The 21,744-nt window shown below is 37.7% G+C and overlaps 1 protein-coding gene across 4 annotated transcripts; it reads right to left on the reverse strand.

The window, feature by feature from the left end:
* Positions 1-2,444: 2,444 nt before the first annotated feature.
* Positions 2,445-18,986, reverse strand: tspan11 (tetraspanin 11). 4 transcript variants are annotated; one of them, XM_030150345.1, is made up of 9 exons: positions 18,859-18,986; positions 16,993-17,102; positions 15,227-15,418; positions 10,828-10,902; positions 9,801-9,905; positions 7,841-7,999; positions 7,110-7,196; positions 5,514-5,585; positions 2,445-4,115 (listed from the first exon to the last, which is right to left on the reverse strand). In XM_030150345.1, the coding sequence occupies exons 2-9, from the start codon at positions 17,077-17,079 to the stop codon at positions 4,056-4,058; spliced, it is 837 nt and encodes a 278-aa protein (XP_030006205.1). In that variant the 5' UTR covers positions 17,080-17,102; positions 18,859-18,986; the 3' UTR covers positions 2,445-4,055. The 4 variants fall into 4 exon arrangements, with proteins under 4 accessions (XP_030006205.1, XP_030006207.1, XP_030006206.1 ...); XM_030150347.1 differs by having other exon boundaries at positions 5,514-5,634; XM_030150346.1 differs by having other exon boundaries at positions 16,993-17,096; positions 18,859-18,982.
* Between the last annotated feature and the right edge of the window lie 2,758 nt (positions 18,987-21,744).

Raw genomic sequence — 21,744 nt, forward strand, 5'->3', positions numbered from 1 at the left:
TTCCCAAAATCTCTGAACCCTGTAGAAATATGTCAAACACATTTACAGCCACAGATAATGTGTTACAGGACAGATCCAAAGTTGTTGAGAGTTGAGTCAGAATGCAAGGTCACCTCAGATTTACAGGGTTGACACAGAAGTAGTTCTACTTTGGAGCAACCCAATGCACAATGACTAAATCAGACTTATGCAACTCTCAAAGAGTTTACATGTGTCCATAAGAAAGAAGGAAGAGCTAGGCATAAAGTTAGCTCATTCTGCTGGAGCTTCTCTATGGTCCGCAGCTGTATCATGGCTGCTATGGACAACATCTGTCTGTTACTGTGTTGGCATAAAGGTGAGGTAGGATTTACTGAAAAGGCCAAAGTACTGTCCAACTTTTGTGTTATTCTCAGTGCACCTGGAGCTTGTGCACACACAATTTGGCTTTTTTGACGTGTGAGACGTCTTTCATCTTGCTTTGAAGTGCATTGCCAGACCCCTGGCAAATCTGTGACACCTTTGGAGTAGTGTCTGCTATTGTGGTGGATTTTATTTTTCCTTTGTCCTTCTTTATGAAATATTTACATTATTTTGTCTGCATGCTCCCATTGCTTCAGGCAAAGTCTAGTCAGTTACAATGACCAGACAAAAACAATCCCTAGACAAACTGACAGTTTCAGTTCAAGACAACATACTCATTGTCCTGCCAAAGTCAACGCAGACATGAAGACAAGAGGCAGGTTTGAAACCCATGCTGACACAATGAAACCCCAAACCAGACTTCAGGCACTTCATTCAGTGTTCACCATCAGACTTGTTAAATTCAGCACATAATACGCGACAGTCCTTCCCACACATCTTTCATGCCATAGGCATCACACTATTCGATCACCACAACTGAGGCCTGATGTTTTTCTGCACTTATTGAACACAGGTGCATTTCCTGACACAATAGCCATGTTGTGCCAGAATGCATTTTATGAGAGCTCAACAAGGACCTTCTAGACAAAGAAAACCAATAACTTAAACGTTTAAAACACAGACATGCAAGAGGAGACACACAGTTCAAACAGAACTACATATATGAGTATAAAAGCAAAAAGTGTTTAGAAGTTAGAGCTGTTCATTTAATTGTGTCTGTCCTGGAATGCTTTCTCCTCTAAGTAAATCTGCAGGTACATATGTGAGAGATTGTATTCACACAAGTTCATAGTTAAGAGATAAATGGATATTCCAACATGTGTTCTAAAGTAACTTCTTGAGCTGTCCCAGTGAAATATCATCCCTGTGGCTACAATGTGAAGATAAAGTGTGTAAGAAAGAATGTGTGTCTACTTGTGACTTAAGAAGACCTCCACACATGGGAGTGGTGAATCTCCAGCTGCTCCCAATTCATGGGTCTCTTCTGGCAAGGCGTACAAACCACATGCTAATGTGCACGACCTCAGAGTTCTGCGTGTGTTTTTATCTCGTCAGTATCAGTATACCCTTTTCTGCATTGTAGTGTGTGTGACATCTGCAGGAAATGAGAGCCATCCTCCTATAGCTGATGAAGACAAAGGGACTGACATTATGTAGGTTCACTGAAGCCAAAAACGTTGAAGTACATCCAAACTCTTTTAAAACTTTTTGCCCTTATTCCTAAATGGGTGACAATGATAAATCACTCTGAACTAGTATAGTGTCGTGTAAGTAATCTGGAGCCAAAAGGGAAACAAAGAAAAAGGGAAAAGCTGTGCCTCAAAGACAAATAGTTGGGTCATATGGCTGCAATATAGCACAAACAATAATGTACTAACAATTTATGTGCATGGCGGTGTTTAATATATAGAACCTGTCCCTCAACAAGATCCTAAAACCACACAAAACTGCATTACCGCTGTGTCATGAACACATGTTGTTTAAACTGGGAAAACACCATACACACCATTTTCCAGTGAAGAATTACAGGACACCCCACATGTGAGGAGTATTTTTCACAATGTTCACTTATTTAGGCCCACATGTTGCATGGCAATGTGCCCAACCTCAACCTGGGATTGCACTCAAATTCTCATTATCTAGCACCAGTCTGAAAAGCTGCTTGTTTAACACAACTATTATTTAGAGATCTGCTTAGTATTTTATATAATTACTTATGAGCAAAATGAAAGCATGTGTAATCGGCTGGCACTGCTCAAAGGTTAATATGATCAGTTCAAGAAATGTTACTTTCCATTACCACTGCTACAGTGATACTCTACAAGTGGTAGTGTAGGGTTTTATCACCACTGACAGTGTATACACCTCAATCCATACTAGTAACATAATATAAAATGAATGCAGTTACATAAAACAGGTGTAATCCCCTTTGCCCAGTTTCCATGAAACCACTTAGTATTTCAACTAAATCCTTACAAACAAGACAACAACAGTCAGTCATCCCCTATTATCAATGAATGTTACGTCAGGTGACACCAAACTGGGTCAGTATGTTTTACTTCCATAATTCATGGAATTCTTTGTACACCACTCAACTGGAAAATCTTTGTCTCCCTCTAGTGGTTTCCAGACTGATAAACAACCTGTAAGACTTCATCAAAGGGTGCAATGACCTTGGACAAAATATTTAGATTTTGAGTCAAATACAAATAATTTAATTTTATAGAACACGCCAGTGATGATAATCATTAAACCAATGCCAAACAGTAACAGTAGAGTTACCTGTCCAAAGAACATGTTAATATTTCACAAAAGTATACACAATATCTGAATATAACAATATTTGTCAGTTTATTTTGTGGTTTATATCAATATTTTGACTTCTAGTCAGTAGTTTAAGCACACACCAATGTATATATCATTATCTCATCATCAAATATTTCCATAGAAACCCTTCATTTGTCAGACAGGAAGAAAAAATACTCACAAATCCTAGAATGTCTAATTCATGAACAAGAACTCCTGGAGCAATGAGTAGCAAACTCCAGCAGATTACAGTGGAATGTCTCAATTAATATTTAATCACTTCTAGAGTAAAATAATCATTTAAGTCGCTTGTAACACTACTGAATCCTGTAGAAGCAATGGCTGTTAGAGACAACAGAAAGTGATAAATTAAGCAGTGAAGACAAGTCCTTGCTTTCTTTGGCTATTCCTGCACAGTAAGACTGAAATGACTCGCAATAATGTTGAATTAACCATCTTACATTGTGATTGATGCATCACAATATTGATGTCAAATTAAAAAAAAAAAAAATGTGGCGAGAGAAAAGCAGTGTATACGAGTACCATACATGGTGCAGTAATTGACTAATTCCAACCACTAGATGGGGTCATTATTTCAAGATACTGACACCCATCTCAGGAAATTATTTTCCCTTATCTAGAGTTTTCATGAAGATACTGCTATTAACTTTATCTTCATTTTAGTATATTTACACACAATATAGTTTAACATTTAGCTTATTACAGATATATAAAGCCACAAATGTCTAGATTATAAACTAGGATTCATTTGCTGTCATTTATTAAAGTGCATTAACTGACATTAAAATGTTCGGCACGTTTAAATGACATTTCTAAGCTAAATTATCTCTAGAAGAACTGGAATACAGGTACACTGTTTGAAGAAAATAAAACTATAAATTACCTTTGTTAACTAGTGACATGATCTTCATCCAATTACTCATTTCGTGGGGAAAGTAAATTGACCAAAACCACTGACAGTGAGCACATAAATCAACCATCATTAAGTGCAACAGAATAAAACGCTATTTTAATTGTCTCTCTTCCTCTTGTTCTGATTAAACAAGAATGTAAGGCACTGAAAAGTCCAGTCCTAGATCACAATTGGCTAGAATATCTGGAAAAAAGTTCACTAAAAAGGTCAAATAAAGAGAATTCTGTAAGAAAAGAACCTTTTTGTTAGTGGCACATTTTCCTTTTCACTGCAACATTTGTGACCTGGAATATGTCAGTACATGCAATGTTGATGACCAGGCCAGAGATCAAGATTCAGTAGTTGAAGTTAGGCATCAGCAGGTCTCTGCTCCACTCTCAGTTCAGGGTGATGTGTTTGTGGCTTGGGGTGCTCAGTAAGGGTCCATCTTGATCCTCCTGTACAAGCAACAGGTAAACACCATCCCACAAATCTGAAAACAGAAGTGTTTGATCACAAAGTGCTGCTCAGCCACCATGGAAGACTAAACACTACTGGCTGTGAGGTAAGAAAGGTATTTGATGTTAACCAGGTGAGGGACGATTAATGTACGAATAACATGAAAATGTTTACTATGAAGATGTAAAGCAGTAATTATTGCAGCAAAATGAGTGCACATACAAGCAAATAAAAAAAGCAGTGCTGTAATGGGGACAAGAAGCAGGTTCATGCACAATCATATTTTGTTGTTTTGTATTCCTAAACTTAATATCACTGTTGTGAATCATATGGATTAAAACAAACTGTAAACTGAAACAAATCCCTTAAAATAAGTCACTTAAGCTTGCTCTGGGGTAAGTGGATACAAGGTATGTGTAGAACCTACAAGCAATCTAAATGGCATGATTTATGAGGGTACTCTTGCAATAGAAAAAAAGTCCAAGAATCAAGTACAAAACAGCTGAACAGATATTGAACTCAGCCACTGGGCCTGACAGGCATGATGGATAAACAGGCAAGGGCCCAGATTCAATCTCTGAGTCTATAAAAGCCCTCTGAGAAAGCCTTATCGAGCAAGTTGACATTGTGTATTGACTCATCACAATTTCTCTTCGGGCAGTTTTTCCTTCTTTGCCACTCCCACCTCAGTGTCAATGTCCACAACAGAGCAAGGAAGCAAGTAACATTTCGACTCAGATGGATAATAAGGCAAGAATAGAGAATGATTCTCAGTTTTTGCGAAGCCAAACTGTGGGGAATATTGATATTTAAGAGCTTTGATAGGATATTTTTAGAAAGTGTTCTTTTTACCACAGTCCAAGTAAATATATGTTCCTGGTAGGTGTGCTGGTATCTTACAAGCCACCCAAAATACACCTCCATTCAACATTTGAATCTCTTCAGGCTGCAAGTAGCTATGGCAACAACACTAATGCTTTAGCAAAACTCTAATGTACAAGGTGTCCTGATAAAATAATGGAAGTACAAGATACATTTTCACCACATAAATTTCAGGAAAAAAAAGAATATATATCACAATTAAATAAAGTAAAACAATGAATCCAAAAAAGTCTTTAGGGATGTATGATGATGCTTTGTGTCTTGATAAAAAACATTTTAGTATGAAGACACAAAGCATAACTTCCATCAACATCCTTGTGGAGAGACATTTACTCAAGGCATTCATGATGTGTTTGACTTCAAAGCGGTAATTTTTTGGTCAGTTTTACAGCCCATTATCACAACATGCAGAATAGCATCTGCAACATGGAGCCAAAGCCAGTCAGGTGCATGCTTCAGCAAAGATCATATAACAGGACAAATAAGCTCTTGAGCATACATATAGCCACCAAACATGCAAGTATGTTACATTCCCATAATACCCTCCAACCTTGTCTCTCCAGGTGATTAAACCACAAAGTTGCTTTAGCTTATTACAATGCACCGAAGTCCTCTTCCTCTTCTTTATAGAGCAGATAGATAAAACAGGCTGTCAAGACTGCCCCGGCCAGCTACAGTGACACCACACAGATGCACGTAAAACACACACAGTACAATGCACCATTGACAAGTTAGTACGGTAAACAAGACAAAGACGTAGTTTATGCCACAAGAGAAAAACAAAAAGATTTTACCATCTTACAAATGTATTTTGGTTACCAGACAGAGAAACAACACAAATGCAAACAGCTGCTAAAGACAAAAGCTTTGATTTAGATTAAAGAGCTGATTGAAAACAAACATGCAGTATGCATAATTAGGCAGAACTCTGTTACCATAAGTCAAAGTAAATCAGTTCACATGGATTTTTGTATTTTGCAGGTACGTTCTATGAACTTAATTTATACCTTCAGCATAGCCAAGTGAATATAAACTTCCCACATCAATATGGGCAACAGCATTAGGGATCAGAGTTAAAGGAGTTCTTTAATCTGTTGATCCAACCTTTGATTATTATGAATTCCTGAATAATATGTTTCTAAAGTGTCAAGTTTAACAACATAAACTTACAATACAGTACAAATCTTCAATAGTTATTTTCAATTTATTGATTTTACACAGTCAACGCAGTTTCATTAAAAAAAAAAAAAACAACAAAAAAACATATAAACCTATTTACCACATTGTGGTTTAAGATGTCCATCCTCTGGATCAAGTACTGATGTGAATATAGTATTTTAAACACCAAAAACCTTCATGATTAGTTTGTAACTATAATGGTGTTAGCTAGTAAGAGTGTCAAAACATATAGTATTTCTTTAATCTCTACAGTACTACACAATCTCAGTACATTTTAACATATATGAGTTTAAGAAAAGTGAATTTTCAGTTCAGCATTAAACTGTGGCAGAACACATAAGACTAGGGTATCTAGATAATTAATAGCAAATCATAAGTAGTGTAAGGCTACATTAGATGACAGGGCCCAAGCATTAGATTTTCATACCAGGAGATATATCAAAGCATTAAAATCTGAATAAACTGAACCTGAACAGAAATCAAAATGGTGGACATGGGAAAATGCATAATTCACTTCAAAGAACTGGGCCGGGTTTCCTTGGTCAATTTTTTTGCTCACCACTGAGAAATAGCTGGAAGAAGGATGATAGTCTGCACAGAACTGTGGAAGAAACACCCTGATGTGTATTTATGATCTCTGTAAGGCTTAAATGCTTGAGCCCATCTCATTTCTGGACAAATCGAATAAAAGGAAAGAACAAAATAAGATTATGATGATTTGAAAGGCAAGGGGAAGATGAAAAGAAATGTCCAATTAGATGTTCTTTCACAGTGATTGTACATTTTCTGTTATGGAAAAACTGTAGCTTATCCATTTGTGTCATGTAAGGTCAGAATGACACTTAACATGTTAAAAAAAACAGTATTTTAAAAATCCAGCTTAAATAAATTGCGGGAGTCCAGATGAAAACATAAGAGTATTCTGTTCCATCATCAAACATCTTTAATTCTTTGTCTTTTTACTCACCTGCAGACAGGCCACTCCTATTCCTACAGCACCAATGATCAGCAGGTGGTCAGCCAGAAACTGTTCCAGCTTAGTGATGCAACCACCCTGCACAGTCAAATGCTCCATGTTAAAATTAAATTACACACACCTGAACACTCTCAAACCTCTTTGCTTTCTGCATCTCTTCATGGCTAAAATCTAAACTGCTGCAGCAATGAAGAGCGAAAACAGAAAGCACAATAATTAAAAAATATTCAGTAATTAATAATTTGAGTGGTGTGTTCAGACGTTTACACCTCTGTGCATGGCATAGGCAGTGTGAAGTAGGTAGTGCTCAGACTGATAAGACAATGACATGAAACGTTTGACACAAGGTAGGAAAACTTCACCTGTGCAGCATGGATAAGAGTTCAAAACCTCATCTTTTATTCATTTCCAGAGAATTCATTGACATTCAATCAAAGAGAAGTTTCAAAAGCAGTGTTGTTTTGTGTGCTGCTCCCTATGTCACCTCAAGACCATAAAATATGTGCAAGGGAAATATCAAGGTTTTCTGTCAACAAGGAATGACTGGTAAAACATTCTGGTAATTCAGTGTTGATGCACTTTAAGTGTCCTATGTTTAATTATAACACTAAAAAAACATTATGGTAAACAAAAATAAACAGAATAGCTCATTAAAGATGCTAAAAAAGTACAATACAGCTTACAAGCACTTCTTATTTAACTGAAATGTGTCTGTTACTCACCTCCACCTTGTAGATATTGGAGGGGTGGTCTCTTCGGCCACAGTAAGGGGTGATGGTCTTACAGCAACTGTCGGGCACCATTCTGCCTTCTGCCTGCTCTGACAAAATGTATACACTCTGCAACCAGTCATGAGAGTTGTTGCTGGCACAACACTTGAACTGAAAACAAAAAAAAAAAAAAAGAGAGGGGGAAATGTTCAGCTCATGTGGCACTGAATCAAAAAAACTCCAGGTTAAAGTCTTCCTTTTGTGACGACCTGGCACCGTTCGGGCACTGGCGGTCTTTGTCTGCAGTTTCACGTCTTCCAGGCGGAGTAATGCAGATCAGTACCACCAGTGTCAGGTCCGGCTCGTCTATTTAAGTGGCACGACCTTGCTGTTCAGTCTCTCTGCTCTGGTCTTCCAGCCCTACTCTGTTCTGGTGTTTGGCTCCTCTGCTTTGGTCTCTGGTCTTTCTCTTCACCTGGACACCACAGCACTGATGACCAGCAGCTGCCCTTGTCTTTACACACCCGTATTTACATTCCTTACACTACTGATATAATGAGGCTCACCATATTCTGAGTTGCCTTTGTTTTAGTAACAATAAATTACTATTTTGAATTGGTTACCACCTCGTCCGTCTCCACTGTGTCACAGTCTATGAGCCGGGTTGTGACAATTTGGTGAAAAATGCTTCAGTTCTCAAACTTCAAATCAGATTCATTTTGCCAAAACTATGTTCTTGATGCAAACTGGGAACAGCTGCACTGAAAGTTGTGACATTCCATTCATGGAAATATTCACAGAAAAAAAAAAAAATTACTTCTGGCTACTTCACTAGTAACTTTTGGAGGATCACTCTAAGCAAATGCTAAATAATACAAGGGAAATTCCTTTTATCAATACTCTACAGGGAAATAAATGATAATATGTATTACCTAACCCAAACATACCATGTATAACCTGGACCTAAATACATCTAAGACAAAGGAGATGGTAATGGACTTCAGGAGATTCCCCCACCCCCCCTTTACATTGACAGAGAGGAGGTAGAGATGATGGAGAGTTCTAAGTTTCTTGGAGTCCACATCTCAGCTGACCTCACCTGGTCCACGAACATCTCTCACCAGGTGGGGAAGGCATAACAAAGACTGTATTTTTTCAGGAAGCTCCCCCAGGCCCACCTGCCCCGTCCCCTGTTAACCAACTTTTACTGCTCCACCATCAAGAGCCTCCTGACCTACTGATGAACAGTGTGGTTCAGCTGCTGTACTGCAGAAGACAGGAAGGACCTGCAGCAAGTCGTGAGAGCAGCAGAGTAGGTGATTGGGACAACACTACCCCCCTTCGGAAACATCTACACTGGCAGACTCCAGCAGAAAGCCAGAAAAATAATCACAGACCCCTCACACCCTGGACTGACCCCCCTCCTCCCGCCTCCCCTCCGGAAGGAGATTCAGGACTAGAACAAACAGACTTGAGCACAGTTTTACTGACTGAACAACTGCCCCTCCCAGTCTAATGAACAGTGCAAAACTTACCCTACCTCAGTGAAATAGCCGTAACACATGCACCTGGTTCTCCTAATCTCAACTGTATATATCCTGTATTACCTGTATATATCCTTATCTGTTGTACATATTTCTCATCTGTAGTGTACAGTTAACTTTTGTATATCTCAGTAGTTTTTATAGTACTTTAATAGTATATGTATATTTAATATTTTATCCTGTAGCATTTTGCACATGCCTACATTTCTAGTATTTTGTGTGATATTTGAATACAGTCTTTTTGCACTAAATGTTTTGCTGCTAAACAGAACAGAGCTGCTAAACTGATTTTCACTGTTCCTGTGAAAGGGACAATAAAGATTTATTCTATTCTATTCTATTCTATTCTATTCTATTCTATTCATGAATATAATTGGTGAATGAATGTACACTATATCTATAAAGCAATATTTTAAAATAGTTCATACATCCTGTTGTAGTCTGTCCACAGCAAATGTGATTGCATCCTTCCCTGGCTGAGCATAGTTCTCTGTCATAGTCTGATTCAGATGCTGCTTCAACTCCTCACTCAGCTGTGAATGAAAAGAGGAAGAAAGAAGAAACACATTATGAGTGCTTTTCAGAAATAAAACATGATATCATAACCGGTACATTTCTTTGTTCATTACACAGACAACACATAAATAAATAAGAGATAAAGAAGAAAAAGTAAGGACTAATCTTGACAAAACTGAAACAATGGGAGAAACAATTTGGAGCAAAACAGATGGGCCAAGTCACACATTTGCAAGTGCTATGATTAAAAAACATGCATAACAAAGTTACAAAACAGATTTTAAATATAGCTTTGGCATGTGCACGTTCCAGTGCGTCCACACACACTCAGAGAAGACAAGAAGAAACACAGTCAGAGAGGATGAGAGTCCTTATCTTTTAAGTGGTTCTGTCCTATGCTGAGCTCTTTTCCACTATGATAAATCACTGAGCTCGCCTTAAGATAGTACAGTGATCTTTGCAGTCCCTGCTGACTGACAGGCAGATGTTTTTGAGATAAGAAGATCATAAAAACTGTGAGTTAGATAAAACGCAGACACTTATTGTTCAAAGTATGTAACAAATAATCCACAAAATAAAGAGGATCACATTTTTATTGTAGATTTCTCACTACTTTAAGGAAAACCTTTGTTTAAAAAAAAAATCATAATGATCATTTAAAAAGAGAAAGAGTTCCTTTTCTTTATTTGTTTCATTTCCGTTTTCAGGTGTGTTCAGGTGAAGTTGCAGATTTTATGAAAATCTTAGAATATTTTTATATAAGGTGTGTCATAAGGACATATGGACAGGAGCACTCTTAAATAAAATGCTATGTGGACACAAAAGAGACAGCAACAAGCACTACCCCACACAACAAGTAACTTGTAATAATAATAATAATAATAATAATAATAATAATAATAATAATAATAATAATAATACTAAGCAGTGATTACGTACCCTCTGGTAATACACATAGGCCAGTACTCCAGCCACCAGTTCAATCAAGAATATCAACAGCAGACAGAAGAAATACTGTGGAAGTGAAACAAGAGACCATAAGCAGGCTGATTAAGTTGGATAAAATACCCTGTTTGATCCAGATCATTCAGCACCACAGTCATCAGAACAGTTGTCAGCTGAGCCTACTCATTTGGGAAAGCTGCTCTCACTCATGATGGCTCAATAACTTGTATCAAATGTCGCTGTACCGCATCTATCACTTCTGAAGCAGTTGACAACACTGCATAAAAAGAAACAACCAGGAAACAATGTGACAGGCTGTAAAATCTGGGTCCTTCAGGGCAAATTTTATGGGGTTTTCCAAATTCCTCTACACAGCATAATCTCATTAAACATTGTCTTAGCAGCGCTATATTTAGGCAAATACAATATTTAGCATTACCTGTGGATTAACGTCAGGGAAAAAAAACAAATCAGACATTAAAGCAAGGCCATTTAAGTAGTTTAAATTGAACACACAAGTGAAAAATGGACTAGATGAATTTGATAAGATTTGTCTTTCATGATGGCTGTAGCTTTGGCTGAAATCCAGAGCATAATTATGTAAAGCAGCGAACAGATCACCCACACATTTAAAAGTGGTCGGAGACAAGTGAGACATGAGCAAGATAAAAACAACAGCTTTCAGAGACTCATATAGCACAAGCATAACCTTTTGATTGTTTATAGAACTGTTCATATGCCCAAGACAAGCACAGGCCATTTAAGACCAAAACACATCCAACTCATTAGGCCCACCTGTCACAGCAAGGAAGGTAACAGTCTGAAAGCAGCAACAGCTTGGCTTTGCTCACAGCCATTACTGAGAGACAGATGCTACTCCGCACCCTTTATAATGCTGGAAACAAAGTGAACAGAAAAAAAAAAAAAAAAAAAAAAACACCTGTAGGGAATTGTGATCCAGAACATTAATATTTTAGACACTTAAACAAATGTTAACTCATATCCTAAGTTATCACAGTAATTATGAATTAAAGACTGCTGTGCTTCTGTTGGTTACAATTTCGACACTAACGTCTCTAGGTGCCTGCTGCCCATGGAAATTCTACCTTCACCACTTTTATAGGTGAGTTCGTATGGTGGCAACACTCAATCTCTCAAACCTAAACAAAACTATCCATGTCATCAGTACTGTCTGTATTCAAACAACAATACACAACAAACTACAAACTCTGTCCAACCATCTCTTTGCTCCTGCAAGCTCCTTTCTCTCCATTGCTCCATCTATCAACAGAGATGGATAGACCTATAAATAGTCCTGCAGCAGTCAACGTTCACCTCCCGCCTGCTTCTCTCCCACTGGGCCCCGTCTCTGTAAAATAATGAGGACAGTAAGGGCCCTGTCAGCGCCATTTGTCAGCATCCAGTGATAGACCTTAGTCCAGGGAAAGCATCAATGAGTTCCATGTTGCATTGTGGTGGAGTTGTGCAGAGAAAGTGAAGATTTCAGAGGGCAACCATCAAGCTTCTCATTATAAAATGACAACACAGGTACGTAAGTAGTGTGAACCATCAGCGATGATGCCTACATGGTATTTTTATTTACAGAGTTCATGACGCAGTATTAGTCTCACATAAACAGACCTTTGTCCACACTGCTTTAGTGCTGTACCACCACTGGAGAAAAGGCTTGACTCAACTCTGCATCTTCCACTCTCTGTCAAGTGTCACTGCTCTGGTCCCTGTCACAGTGCCCACAGCATTATGTGATTGGTTAAAGATAAACTTTTCCCATCAATGATACAGACTATGGTAGTGTTAAATAAAGTCTTACAATTAGCAAAAAATATTGTGATGAATTTAATCAAGTCTTACTTTACCATCTTATACCACTTTACCATCTCACCTAATAATAATGTAACTTAATTGTGGGATGAATGTGGAGTTCACTGTTTACCTTGAAATGTACAGCGATGAAAGTGAAACTAACCACACTACTACATTTTACAGTATAGACACATGTATGCATGCTTGTACACAAAAAGCACAACTGAACCAGATCCTGAACCAGCAGCTTCTGAAACTCTGAGAGCCACAGCTGCAACAGAGAAATCACCCATCTCAATGAGATAAACTGAGCATAAACATTACTTATGTTTGCTGTTTTAAATGAGTAATTATCATTAGTTGGAACACAACATTTAGTTTTACAGTAAGCCGTGCAGCTCCTCACCCAATACCATTTATATGGTTAATCTTTTGTAAAACATAAAACATTATTTCCATGGACAAAATTGAAATGAGATAATCCCTATGTGAGTTATAAAGGGTGCTCTGTGTCAGTCTGTATGTTTATTACAGTGACAGAAACCGGTCCAGGCTTATTTCGAGTCTGCTCAGATTCTCCATGCCAGCTCTTACATTAAACATCCTATTTGTCAGGGGGTGAATAATAACCTGAGGACTGGGACCTTGGTGGAGTAAAAGTTATCACTGACAGAACATAAGGCATCCATGAGGTGAAGCAGAGCTTCAAACAGTATACAAGCAGAAGACAAAGTTCATTACCACGGTAACAGGGACACTATGTGGCTGTCTGTTACTGCGCCTGTGCAAAATTCTGAAGACCTTAAAAATGAAATGCCATAACTTAATAATTTAACATTTTTCAGTTAATGTAATTTTAATTAATGAGATTATTAATTTAAAATCAATGACAAAAGTAATCAGCAAAGGTTAAAAAAGGGTTGAAGACATTATACAGTATACATACATACACACACACACACACACAAGTGCGTTGACATCCATGGGACTCCACGAGTTCTAGAAGCAGTAGTCGATAAAATGGGGACCTGAGCTAAACTTACTAGTGTAACACATAGATTAGGAAAAAATACAATGGTCCTCATTTTGGCTTATTTATGCTCGCTTTACATACGTAAATAGGTACGTCCATTTTTAACGCTGTAATCCGTCACTGCCTTCATACTTCCATGCATCTTGTACATTGGAATGAGCATTTCTCAATCAATCCACCAGAGGGCACCGCTCTTAATTACCATACTGGCCGAATACCATGAAGAAGAGTAAAGTTTCTTGAGGAGAAGAAGAAGAAAGTCAATAATAACAAACATGGCAACGACAGAGGAAGTTTTACTAATGTGGATACTAATGTTAATATTCAGAAGGGTAGGTGTCATAAATATGTCAGTAGTTTTTCACTAACTTACACAGTCACTCTTTGAAAGCCGCTATTTATGGAAATTATTCTGTTCAAATCTCAACACTGCCTCCACTGTTCCCGGTGGTATTGCTCTGTTTCGTCCGTCCAGGTATGCATCCACAAGCTCCCGGAAAACGGACAGAATTACGCACATAATGTATGCAGGGGACAGACAGAACACTCTGACCATATCCGTCTGCATCTTTAAAGTAGAGCATAAATGAGCCCTAAGACTTTTACACAGTACTGAACATGACTGTTTATTGCAAGTCACTGCCGTCCTGTGTTGGGATCTGCTGAACTCTGGTCTGTCTGATTGGAGTCTGCGCAGAACAGTATGTCACCATGTTACGACGAGGGGGGGTGTTCTGGAGGGGGACGTTAACGGGCCGGGTCTGACCAGGCACCAGTGGAGTGGAACCAGGCCGCAGTAAGAACCAGACCAACCTTGTTAGTGTCTGACCACAGCCAGACCCGGTTCTCCCGTCACGTCCCAGTGGTTCCGTTGATCCGGATCCAGCCCCCCCCGGTTGTGGCTGTGAATGGACTCCTCCAAGGGCCGCCTGTAAGCCCATTGTAATTTTAAAAACAACTAATAACTCAAAAAGTATTGGTCATATCAGTATAAGCAGTCTTCGCCAGTCTGATCCTTGACCCAAAATACATAAGAACTCCAAAAGGCAAAGGCTAGCTCTGTCCAGTTTGTCAGTTATAAAGCAAACACACATACATGCATGCACACCTGGCTTTTATAGCATATAATATAAAATCAAAAAAGAAGCTTAGACTGTTTCATTTAATTTTTCTGTCAGCTTTAAAGGGATTTCAAATGTTATGCTGTAGGTACTCTAAACCTTCACAAGATTTAAATTTTACTGCACATACTTTACTTGATCAATATTGATATGAACCCAGAAAAACACTGTAGCACTTAAATCTGATAAAGTCTGACTGTGTAAGACTGTTTACGTTACTAATTTGAAGACATCAATATGAGGACATATTTGCTGTGTGTTTTTATGTAAACAGAGAATTCAATCTGATTTAAAATGTCCACATTTGCATGCAGTATGACTGACATTGCATTTACATTGAATACTGTAATGCTCACACAATTTTGTCCAAACAGAAATGCAAAGGTAAGCATCACAAAAAGGCTTTCTTTCTTACCATTGACAGGCAGCTCCTCTGCTCCCGGATGACTGCACAACAGCCTAAGAAGCCTGTAACCACCACCAGGCCACCTGCCAGGATGAGGATGTATGCTGAGACTGCAAAAGTGCTGGATGCCAGGAGACTTAAGTAGTCACTCTTCTCCACCAGTGTCCACACTCCTACACCCAAAACAGCTGCTCCACCCATCTGAAGTAGAGGGATGGAGGGAAAAGACAGAAGTAGAGAATGGTGAAAAAAAAAAAAGAGAGATACTACTTTTGTATATGTTACAGAAAAAGGTGAAAGGCAAACAGAAGGACTAGGGAACAGAATATAACATTACAAAGACAAAAACATGGTAATAAATGTCTGAAAATGAGGACAGAAAAAGCTAAAAATGAGAGGAACAGGGAAAGAGAACACATAACACTGGTAAATTCAATCTTGACCCAAGACAAATAAAAGACATTACAGTAGAGCACAGTACTGGACAGGATGTGGTAAAAAGGATGTGAGTTCAATACCATTGTAGGAGTCACAGAAATAGAAAAGTGAAAACATTAAGCGTAAGTGGGAGGAAGGAAAAATGAGCATAAGGGACTAGAAATAATAGAGAAAGAAAAAAAAAGAAACAGAAAGAATACAGGAAATAAAAGAGACGCAGTGGGATTTCAGAGGTTAAATCAGGATGCTTCCTTGCAAACAATCTCATATGACAGCCCAGGGTGTTGTCTAAATCAGTTCCTCTCATCAGTTTCAGATGAGACAAATAGGAAATGCCCCAAAAGAGGCTCTCCCCTTCATCCACCCATCCACTTCCTTAATATGTAACAAAGTCAAAGAAGCACATACCCAACTGAAAAAGCACAACATGGATACAAGTGTCCTGAGGGAGATTTAGGATTCCATTTTATAAACACATTATACAATCCAAGTAAATAAGGTAATAAATATAACAATTTTTCATCAACACAATCCAAAAACAGATGTGAATATTGAAACCTAGCTTGAGTGCACAACTCTGAAAAGTCAAACAGTCTGTAATAAAACAAGCTGGAGGACAGTGTTGGCCAAACTAGGGCCTGGCACAATATGTACAACTTCTCAGAGTCATTCATGTTACAATGTTGCAGTAGAACAAAGGACTTCCAGTGAGGTGAGATTGGTTGGGTCAAACAGAACAGAAGATAAGTGATAGAAAAGAAAAGGAAGTGATGCGTTTCCCTCGGAGATGAGTTGAAAGGTGGTGACAGACCATCAGCATGAGCTTAAAGATAACGCTTAATCTCACTTGAAACCCTACACACATTTTCTCAGGCTGTAAAATGTGCCAAAGTGACCCCCAGATGGCGTTCAGTGTTGCCGTAAGAGTGTTCAGTTTTAGCAACAACCTGCAGTAACCTAAAGTGCAGTGCCAGAGAGTGAATTTGATCCATTATCCCACATCGTACACTGACAAGCCCTAAATAATCTATGATTCACTTTGGGCCGAGTCCATAGCTCAGCCTTTTTAGAGTCAGAACCCTCTCTGAACCTCTTTTTCAACATGGCTCCTTCCTCCTAATGTCTGTCTGCCACTACAATAATTTGCCATTTACCTCAAAATTTCTAGAAAAATGTACTAATCAGTCATTTACATTACCACAAACACTATGACAATGTCAGTACTATAGCCTAAATTAGTTAGACTTTTTATAACCTATGATTATGGTTTTAATTCAAATTCAAAACAAGATGTTTTCACTGTGAACTTTAATCTTTGTGTACTTAGGGCCACTTACCCAGAAGAGAAAGTTGAAAACAAAGAGCAGGTACTTCAGACACACTGTCATCCAGTCCTCCTGGTCATCTTTGTAAACCGCAGACATCTTCTTTTGGTTCAACTCTGAAACTGGAGATTTGTCAGGAAGGAAGGAAGGAAGGGAGGGAGGGAGGGAGGGAGGGAGGGAGGAAAGAAAGAAAGAAAGAAAGAAAGAAAGAAAGAAAGAAAGAAAGAAAGAAAGAAAGAAAGAAAGAAAGAAAGAAAGAAAGAAAGAAAGAAGTCTTAACACTGATGGATTTCAACTAATGAGAAGATTTGCTCCTTTTCTTTGTCTTAATGATGATAAATGACATCTCCTTACTAATGGATTGCTAAAGGCTGAAAAAACACATTCAGAAGATGTCATCTTACAAAGGCCTTTCAGCATGTGGTTGTTTTTTTCGGGGGGATGGGTCTCTTTACATTTTGACATCTGCAGCACTGTTATGTTAGTTTTGATTCTTCCTTTTTATCTGCCTCTTATAAATCATTGCCAATCAAAGTTTCTGCCTGAAGCAGTACACTACAATACATACTGAGCAAAGCAAACCTAAGTTCACAAGATCATCTTCTCTTGTTGTGTCCACAAACTATAAACATTAATTATTCATATAGCGGAACAGACCATAAATGTTGGACTCATTAATTCATCACACCCTTTCAGTGCTGTAGTTAAAAGGACACAGGTTGTGTACCATTTAGGTCCATAAATATAACATCCATTAGGTGTCAGTGGTAAATAGCTGGTTTGCTGTTCTGCACTCACTCACACATCTCAACAGTCAAGACATAAAGTCTGGATTATTACACTTTCTGCACTAGGCTGAAAACAAGTAATCTTATCAACAACTGAGTTCATGCATTATCCATTAAGCTGCATAACACCCAACTAGAGACATCAAGTCTGCCATGGAGATAGGTTTGGATTTTTAGCCCATGTTTCAAGATCTGTCCCTCATAAAGCATGTGTAGAAAGTTATTTTCAGGTATTCACAGTTACTAAATTACACTTTACGTATAAAATTACTCATTCATGAAAAAGCAGTTAAAAAAAAATATTTTGAGACTTATCCAAAATAAAGGGACGATTCAGAACTTAGTGGATCACTGCTGCACTGCAGAAGGCTCAGAAATACAAACACAGTGAAACTCTGGACAAATACAACCCAACGGCTAGACTTTATACTACACTCTTCCATTCAGTTCATTCATGTCCTGATTCTGTTTATGTGGGTTAACACAGACTTTAAGTGTACCAGGTATTCCATAGACTACTATAATAAGAACCATGTACAGATGCAAAAAAACAAACAAAAAAAAAAACCATGAAGATAAACTTGTGTTTTTTTCTCTCTCAAACACGTGTTGAGTAAGGCCTCTCACTGACGGACAACAGCCACGCCTTTTTAATTACCGTCACATAAATACGTATAAAACCGAAGATCTTCATATTTAGGAGAAGCTAATCTAGTGTTTTTCGGCTTCGGTGGGTTCGCTCATGACTCCGGTTCGTCCAGGTATGTGGTGGAAGAAGATAATAAAAAGAAAAGATAAGTGACGCCCACCTTGAAAATTTCGGACTTTAACCATAAGTGTTTCCCTATAGAGGTGCAAATAGCCCATAATATATAAAGTGAATAGATGAAATGTCATAGGAATGCTATTAAACTTTTTTGCTAGCGCTTTCCTCCAGATGGGGAGTAACGGTTAGCCATCCTGGAAAAAAAAACAAAAAAAAACATGTCCCCACCTGCGTAGTTGCTGCCCGGGACAAAGTTTAACCGATTCCACTTGTCTACGTAGGCAGAAACTAACATTTTTGACTCAAAACGGAAAATTTACTCACCAAAGCAACCTTCAGTACGGAAAAATAACCTTGGTTTGATGCTTTGCCGGTCAAATGTGGCTCCAGAGCACTGCAGCAGCAGACGTGTACTCCAGCCAGCCTTGTTGCTTCCAAGCTGTCCGGCTGCAGGTTTGTGTCAGTGGTGCCTTCAGGTGCAGCTCGAATTTTCCAACTGCTGAACGTTATGTCATTATTTATTTTTTATATACTGTATGTTTTCTGAAGAACTTACAGCTGAAACTTAAAGAAGCCACCTCTTATATAAATCAAATGGGTTACCTCAACTGGACACCGCATTTTTTGGTCAACGACATCTTATAATCGGTTATTAATTAGTGATTTGTGATAAAAATGAACCGTTTATCTGCAAATATTTTAAACAGACAGTATATATTGCTGTTACCTATAATTATGTAAAAATCAGAATTATTAAAGTTTACACAATATTTAGAGCATAAGATCCACAGGTGGCTTTCATTAAGACCATTTCTGTAACAGTCCTTAAAGGCAACGCCAGCGTGAACCTGTGGAAAGGGTCAACGAGCAGCTAGAAGGAAATAAAGCTGCTGCTTCTGAATACCACCTGCCATTAACAGCATAACCTTGGTTACAATGTAACTGCACAGCCCAGCTTCAAGAATTTCACGCTGGCATGAATAAACACAGATAAAAACAAGGGAAAAGCTCAAACCACAGCTACCATGGCGCAAACTTTGTGTGTCAATCCTTTTGGTCTAGTGCTATAGCACTTTATGGGAGTATGTTAGAAATATACTTTTTTAGCCAAGTACCCCCAGCTCTTACTTTAGCATTTTTGAATAAAAAAATGTCGGTTAAAATTTAGTTCTGTGCCAAGTGTCTGTTTATATTTTCAAAACTTTGTAAACAAACAACATATATTTTACTGTAAAATATGAAAAATAAAAGCTAAAAAATCAGGAAATGTTGTGTGTAAAATATAAACTGAAAAGTGCCCTCTTTCTTTAATAAGAAAAATAAACAAATTGGTCATTAATTAATAAATGAACCTTTCATCAACAAAAAATAATTACTTATAGCTACTCAAATAAACTCATTTTGAATGATATAAAATAAATGTTCTTGAAATGTTACCAAAGCCTAAACGAGATGATTGACAATAAAACTATTATATGAATGTATTTATTGTGTTTTATATTTCAGCATTAATTCTCATTATTCATTTTGTATTCGGTACATGATGACTTATTAAATGTATTTTTCAAAGCAAAAAAAAAAACCTGTGTTAGAGGATGTTAAAAATGATGTGGAGATTTCTAAAGTTGACTTTTAGAAAATTTAATATACATTTATCCAGGAAAGTCCCATCAAGGAAGTCCTGATCAAACTGGCAGCAAGTAACAATTCACATACAAAACAAATTCACATTTAACGCACACTAAAACATAAAGGTAACCTAAAAAGATGGTTTGTAACAGGAACTAAGTTGTTAAAGACAGAAAAATTAGCCATACGAGTGATATCCATGACTGACACCTCTATACAGAATTTTGCATAAAATAGCAACGTGTGTCTTTTGTAACAGTAAAATATCTTTATAGAGTTTTTTTTTTTTTTTTTCAAAATAAAATTATGTCTTGACATTCATCCCTTAATAGAAAAAGAAGTTTTCCAAAGCTCTGAGCTGGGAGGATTTGGAATAATTCGAGTAGTTGATCAAGTACTGTGGTTACTAGTATGAAGTGATAAAGTTGTCAGATTTTTCTTTTCTAAATTGGTAAATTCATCAGTGAACAGCGTCAACATGACTGCAATCCTTATGTTCACAGAAAATATTTGTAAAAGACAAGTGAATATAATAGGAAATAAGGACAAAAATATTCATCTTGGTGGTCATTGTAATGTAAAAATGTAAAATGTGATATTATCCACTGGACTCTGTCCGTCTGGTGCTTTAAAATCCTGTTCAGCCAATCTACTCAGTGACTTTTTAATGTAACCATGATTCTTTATCACAGTAAGACTTCCTGTGCCAAACACACTCTTATGCATTTGCCTCTTTTTCCACTACAGTAATCAAATAAGCCATTAGGAGTAGATGAGTGGCTGCAGGGCAAGAAACTGTGCAGTGGTCACCTGCACTGGAGACAACCAGTCTACCAAAACAACATTACTTAGGAGAGGATGTTATCAATCAGGTAAAATTCACCAATAAATGTCATGAAACCAAAAAAATGACATAACAATATCTGTAAACACTCACTGGGTGCATAAATGCGTGAAGGGCATCTGAATTAACTTTTTCATATTATACTTCAAGTGACACACCGGAGAAATGGACGAAAATATCTTTTTTTTTTTTTTTTTTTACCAAGTAACTAATTTCTATGCCAAGCCAGTGGCACTCTGTCCAATTTCATACTGCGGTAGATAGTTAAAATCTCCTCTGATGCATTGTAGCCTGCTAAGCTCTCTAATACTTGCTCCCTCAGCACTTTGGAGAGCAGCATGGCCAAGCATGGAAGTCAAATGATTAAGGCTCTAATTAAGGGTCAAATGCATTTAAAAAAAAAAAAAAAATCACACATGATGAGTACTGGTGTGTGTGGGTTTGTATTAGTGAAGCAGAGAAAGTGATGTACAACAACTGACAAAAACAACAGACTGATACAATTGCACTTGATACCACAGTGTTATGTTTCCATTAATTTAAATTCCGCATTGTGTTTACCAAGTTTTAACATCTGTTTACTTGGAAATGAGCCTGTCGAGTTAGGCCGACAACTGTGTGTTTGTCCCCTGATGAAATTTGTGAAATACTGGAGATGAAACATGATTAGAATGTGTGAAAGTAATGAGTAAACAGAGAAAATTCAAATGCTGATTCAATGCCTCAAGTGACTTTTG

The sequence above is a fragment of the Sphaeramia orbicularis genome, chromosome 12 (assembly GCF_902148855.1).
Source record: "Sphaeramia orbicularis chromosome 12, fSphaOr1.1, whole genome shotgun sequence".
In the NCBI taxonomy this organism is placed as follows: domain Eukaryota; kingdom Metazoa; phylum Chordata; class Actinopteri; order Kurtiformes; family Apogonidae; genus Sphaeramia; species Sphaeramia orbicularis.

What these genes read in the sequence shown, in the direction of transcription:
- tspan11 (XM_030150345.1), bottom strand. Translation starts at nt 17,079, where the DNA reads ATGTCTGCGGTTTACAAAGATGACCAGGAGGACTGGATGACAGTGTGT. An exon ending in TGGACAGACTACAACAGGAT is followed by an intron (nt 8,000 to 9,800) that starts GTATGAACTATT and finishes TTTTGTTTTCAG; the next exon opens with TTCAAGTGTTGTGCCAGCAA. An exon ending in TAATCACCTGGAGAGACAAG is followed by an intron (nt 4,116 to 5,513) that starts GTTGGAGGGTAT and finishes TTCTGTTTTCAG; the next exon opens with ATTTGTGGGATGGTGTTTAC.